At 39.6% G+C, this 6,000-nt stretch overlaps 1 protein-coding gene across 1 annotated transcript; it reads right to left on the reverse strand.

Moving 5' to 3' along the window:
- Positions 1-370: 370 nt before the first annotated feature.
- On the reverse strand, positions 371-5,795 carry chrng (cholinergic receptor, nicotinic, gamma). Its single transcript, XM_053330705.1, has 12 exons — positions 5,732-5,795; positions 4,762-4,898; positions 4,629-4,673; positions 4,373-4,497; positions 3,925-4,080; positions 2,076-2,173; positions 1,747-1,947; positions 1,455-1,569; positions 1,260-1,374; positions 926-1,166; positions 705-838; positions 371-592 (listed from the first exon to the last, which is right to left on the reverse strand). Exons 1-12 carry the CDS (start codon positions 5,793-5,795, stop codon positions 371-373), a joined length of 1,653 nt encoding a protein of 550 aa, XP_053186680.1.
- Between the last annotated feature and the right edge of the window lie 205 nt (positions 5,796-6,000).

The following is a 6,000-nucleotide window of genomic DNA, read 5'->3' on the forward strand; positions in this document are numbered from 1 at the left end:
CATCAGTTGTTTATTGTTTACCTGCCTCCTTACTTACTTATTGCAAACACTGAGCTGATAACAGACAGCTTTTTGTTATCCAGCATTATATGCAGCAAATATATTGTACAACCTCAACAATCAGTCACAGCTGACACCAGTATGCAGCATTATGGATCATGCATGTCATCCACAACTGTACAGTGGATCCACCATCATCATGTACAGGGCTTCTTTGATGATTCACAGACCCACATCAGCAAGTGACACCAATGCAGAAAATACAGCCTCTGCATTTTTTCGGTGTCCCAGTCATTACTGGAGATCACTGATGGACGCTGTCAGATTCCAACTTGGTTACGAGTACAAAATCTGGTGATTTTGTCGTGGTTCACCCCAGGAGGTCCGCTCCTATTCCACTCTCAGTTAGATCCGTGAGATTGTACATTGAAGGCAGGTACTTTTTGGGGTCACCAAAGAAAGGTGAGGAGGGAGGCTGGTTGAAATGGCCCATTAGGAAGATCCCGACTGTGCCGATAAAAAAGGCCAAAGCCATGGCAAGAAAACAAACCCTGTCAATCACCCGGGCGACTAGGAACCACTCTTCATTCTCCTGGTTTTGAAGAAAAATGTCACATTATTGTATTGGATGTTATTAATTTTAAGTCTACACATTCATTTTTAAAAATGGAGTGCACAATCAAATGTGCAAATGTCAAACTTACATTTTGGAAGTCATTCTGATGCCTTGCAGTTTCAGCTATATGTTTACACGAAGCCACACATTGCCTCAATTCTGGAGAAGCCTTTGCCAGACTGGTACTGAGCTGCTCAGCCGTACCCTCAACCAGCCCCTCATCTGGATGCAAAGCAAACAACAGACTTGTGTGCTCATGAATATTCTCTGAATTGCATTTAAACATATAAAACTCATTCCAATACTCACGTAGCTTCTCCAATACTGATTTCATCAATCCATTTCTCTCTTTGAGCTTGGCAAACATGAGTTCAGTCCGAGCTGTTTTCGTTGCATATTCCTCCGCCTTGTTGATGAGTGTCATGGAGCTGCGGCGTCGGCAGGGGACCAGGAACACACCATTCCTGTCAGTTTCTGAAGTGTTGTCATTGTTTGGTTTCCAGGGCTGCATTTGCATCCTCAGCAGTCGAGGGAGGATGTTTAGAAGGACCTGGACACGTCACAGGGTCAAAGGGTAATTCAGTTTCTAATAAGCCTGTGTTGACTTCACAGTATTGTCATTCAACAGCTTAAGAAGTCTCACCTTTCTGACTTTGTCTGTCAATATGTGAGTGTTTGGGGTTCTCAGAGATACGTTGAGAACGATCACACAGTTCATCACTACCATGGTGGTGAATGACATCGCAAACATCAGATACCTGCAGTCGAAGTTGAACTTTATTATATACAGTATGTAAGGTGAAATAATTTGATCTCTGAATTGAAGTCATGGACTTACTTTCCAATAAGTGGCACAGCCTTTGAAGTCTCTGGCACCTTCTTAGCGATAAGGAGAAGGAACACAGTCTGGCCCAGAAGAATGGCAATAGACATGGTGCACTTCTGACCACCAGCTGTAAAACACAAAACAATATTCAGTCAGCAGAGAGGTGAGATTTTGCGTCAATGAAAACAGATACAAATCAATCTTGTTGTAATCTCTGTAATTCTGCTATAGATAATGTTGATGAGACAGAGGTGTGACCAAGAAATGATTTGGCATATAGAGCTAGAAAGACAGGAAAAAAGACCTTTGGCAGGTAAGAAGTAAACAAGCAGACCAAGGGAAGAGAAGAGCACACAGGGAGCAATGATATTGATGATGTAGAAGAGGGGCTTTCTCTGGATGATGAGGAAGAAGACCACCTCCTGGTACTCCCGTTCATCTTTAGTGTACTGATTGTTGATCACTTTCTTAGCCGGCCTGTGTTTGATGACCCACTCTCCATTCTCTAGAAACAACACAATCAAATATTTCATTCTGCTTTCATTGTCTAAGAACATTTTATTCCACTTTAGATGGTTTTATGCTGTGTACAATGGTCTAATATCTAAAAATGTTGCAATTAGACTGTTGTACCTGTGAAAGCCTCAGGATCAATATCCACCCACTCCAATGTGTGGTTATCCTCCTCTTTGAGAACAAGTTCAATCTCATTGGCACTGTAAGTCTGTGAGCTGCACACAAGGAGAAGATTGAGGGTCTGCCTCTACAACAAACACAACCATCTATTCCATTTTACACGACAACAAGGTGAAAAGAGACCATGAATGGGACTATTGTGTCTGGTTTGGACTCTGGATTCTACTTAAATACAAACGGGACTGTAGCCAGGATTTTACAAATACTGAGGCCATCAGTCTAAATTTCTAAAGAGTAACCCCTCCCCTTAGACATTTGACAAACCACCAACAAAAGGTCTGTATACTCAAAAAAAAAAAGATCTTATAGCCATTATAATAAAGGTTTTTTTGAATAACATTGATTGACGAAAGAGTGAACATAATTGCTTTGAGAATCTTTTGCGGACAAATATCTGTGTATTTTTTCTTTCATTTTACTCTTTGATTTAACAGTTTGATTATATTTTATTCTTCTGTTTCAAAACTTTCTCTACACCACCAGGGTATAAATCTGAAACACTTAATTCCTGTATCAAAATGAAGCCTTGCAAAAGTTCAGTGAGGAAGACCATCTTTTTCACGCTCACGTCTGTGGTTTTATTTCTCAACCCTTTTTCATTCTGATCCTTCTCACAACTCATTCATAATTTCCTTGTTGTCATTTCCTGGGGCATCAATTAAGAAGTCAGCTGTTCACATCAGCTGGTCACATCTAGCCAATAGCACAGTGACACACCTTTATTGTCAGCCTATTATATTACAGCTGTCTTTTTAAATGTTTTCTCCCTCACTGCTTTTGTGCTTTCTTGGTGCTGTTCTGCACACCTGACCACCTCCCAGTCACCGCACAGTTTTTCCAGATTCATCAGTGCATCACTTCATCAACCTCATCAGCCTGATTAGTCTCAGCAGGTGTCATCAGCCACTACCACCAACACTGTCTGGACTCCATAGAGGGATCTATCTTGCTGCTGCTCAGGATTTAAGTCCCTCAACTCAAAATCTCCCTGTAGAGTCTGAGCGCCAAGGACAATTAATTATCAATATAATTTGTATATAAACAACTCTTTTTGCTTCATTCACTTGTCTCTCCTGAATTAAATTAAATTCTTTCCCTGCTAAAATGGGTCAAATTTTAAAATTCTTAGTCCTAAAGAAGTATCTGAATCAGCCTTTAAAATACACAGTGTGTACTGTAATTTATGGCTCTCCAAAGGTATAGCTGTCAAAGGCAAAGTCATCCTCAGGTCGTTAAAATCTCCAAATTCACAGAAACAACACCAAGAATGTGACCTCTGTGTCCTCAAAGGTATCAACAACATGACAGATATATTTATTCCAGTTATTTAAAAAATCTAAATTGTTGCATATTTTGAGGTAAACTACAAACTTTTTTTCTAGATTGAAATGTTTACAATCTGTGATAAAATATTTGACGACATGTAAAATATCCATATCCTTCGTCCTAAATAAAGTTTTGAATACTTTATTATTATTGAAGAATATATTATATCAGTTATTAAAAGAGATAATGTAGAAAATCCTAAATGTGTGTGATTTGGTCAAAAAGATAGTTTAGAGGTTCAGTAGTTTGTGGTGATGTTACTGTTTTTCCAAATAAATGCCTTCATACATGTATTTAGTGTAGTCTACAGTATGTCAAACAGCAACATCAAACTATCCTGGCTTAGCTGTTAAGTGTCTGTGGGATCAAATGACATAATCATGATCCCCTAGGCATCCAGGAATTGTCTGAGGGGAGGCCCACTTGTCATCGACTCACAGCAAATCTCATCTCTACTCACCGAAACACCATGGTGCAGTTCTGCCAGTCAAAGGGAAAGTAGTTGATTTTGATGGAACAAGAGCTGCGGTAGATGGCAGGAGGCAACCAGTATACACAGCCATTAGGAGACACCAGTGCATTGCAGTAAAGTGCTACCTCAAACTGTCCATCCACACTGTGCACAGGTGAGAACAGAGAGAAAGTGAAATGTGTGTATTTTTGTGTATTAGAGCTCACACATAGACACATTCTCATATACTGTACATAATGTACTTATTGCTGAATAAGCTAAAGTTTTAGCTTCTTTCTTTGCTTTTTAAAAATAATCTTTTGTAAACTTCACATTGGCATTAGTGATAATGATTATTCAGTGTTTCAGTATAACTTTCTCAAGAAGGAACTGCTAGCTGCCTTTTAATCAAATGTTAAATGTAATCAAATTAAAATGTGAAGGTTAATGCACTCACTTGTTCTCCAGTATGATGTCAGGTAGCCATATGCTCTTAGAGGGGATACGCAGCTCAGATGTGATGTTCCCATACAAAGCTGACCTGGGTGGTTGGTCCCATCTGAGCCTGTAGTCACACCATTGCTACAGAAACAGAAATGATTTGGGGTTTGTCTTTTAACCAAGTCTTGCAAATACACTGTGGCATAAAGTGATGTAAAAATAATCATAAGAGCAGCGATAAAATCCATTAGAAGCGGTGTGTGTTTGGTTACCATTTCTATCCAAACGCTTGTTGTCAGGGCCTCTTCCTTTTCATTCTGTATAGAGATGTTCATTCATTTAATAATTAAAAAACACATGTAGTCTCTGGCACTAATCAATAATTACAAACAAAACCTCATTCACCAGGGAGATGAGGTTGGTGAGCGTCATCTTGATGTCGACCTGAATGATATCCCCACTCTTTTCCATGGGCGGGACATTCTTGTTGTAACCTTTCATCAAATCCTTGAAAAGTTCCCCCTCGAGGTTGACTGCTGAGGCTGCAGACAAACCACACAGGTTAGAGCAAGAAAAAATTAAGACAAAAATAACACTGATTTCAGTTAACTCAACAGCAGAACTAGGCAGCCTGTATGTATTTTGTATTTTCTGATCTTATCTAATCTTATCTTCTGTATCTTGGTGTGGTCTTGTAATTTGAGCAGAAACCTGCGTTACAAATTGATGAGGGCATGGGATTTGAAAGACATGGGCATTTAGGAAACGGGTGGGGGTGAGGGGGTAATTAAAGACACTATCAAATTCCACTGGTATTTTTGGTAAATCTGGTATTTTTTTACTTTGACTCATAATAGACACAAAATGTCTATCTCTGCCTATGCTGCCTCAATTTTGGCTATTCTCTCTCAGTCGCCGTATAACTTGGTGAACATGCAATACAAAATCATTGGAGTGCCACTTCTCTCACTCAGTAGCCATGAGTAATTTACCTAAAATTTACCAACCACAAACAAATGTTTCCAGCATTTGGGTGGTGTCTAATATTACAGTAATTTCAATTTCAAATGTCACAACAAACACCTGATGGTCCTTCAGGTAAAACAAGTGTAACTAATTATGAATTTTCCAGTGTGATTTTCACAGACTAACACTAGACTGTACAACATTTAAAAACACATCATGAGTATGGTACAGCATAACAACTCTGTACACTCCCTGCCAAATAATGAAGTACAATAATGTAACAATATCTTCAAAACAAAAAGTATATCTTTGCTGTTTTAATAGTAATTATTCATTACTGAATCTGTCACAGTTTGGTATGGCTATGCTGAAAGGTCTGCAACAATCTGGCAGCAACCAGTGTTCCTACCTGTGGCAGAAATCATAAACACCCCCACGAGCAGTAACAGGGAGCGAGGAAGTCTAGAATCCATCAGTGTGTGTGTTTGCCCTGCACCGTCCAAGACAAAGCTGTGATTACTAATCTGATGCACATGGACACTACTTGATGGGGTTGCTGGCACTCAGCCTGTGTGAGTGTGTATGAATGTATGCGTTTCCCAGCAGAAGTCAGGGCTCAGGGTGATTTTTAAAGGAAGGGTAGGAGGAGGGGGGTGGAGGGTGGAGGGGTTGATGATT

Source organism: Scomber japonicus, chromosome 12, assembly GCF_027409825.1.
Source record: "Scomber japonicus isolate fScoJap1 chromosome 12, fScoJap1.pri, whole genome shotgun sequence".
Taxonomy (NCBI): domain Eukaryota; kingdom Metazoa; phylum Chordata; class Actinopteri; order Scombriformes; family Scombridae; genus Scomber; species Scomber japonicus.

Bases quoted from the DNA above. Each gene is read 5' to 3' on its own strand.
- chrng (XM_053330705.1), bottom strand. From the start codon at position 5,795: ATGGATTCTAGACTTCCTCGCTCCCTGTTACTGCTCGTGGGGGTGTTT. The intron at 4,498-4,628 runs GTAACCAAACAC...CTGTTTCTGTAG, and splicing joins CAAGCGTTTGGATAGAAATG to CAATGGTGTGACTACAGGCT. The intron at 593-704 runs GTAAGTTTGACA...CTTCAAAACCAG, and splicing joins ATCAGAATGACTTCCAAAAT to GAGAATGAAGAGTGGTTCCT.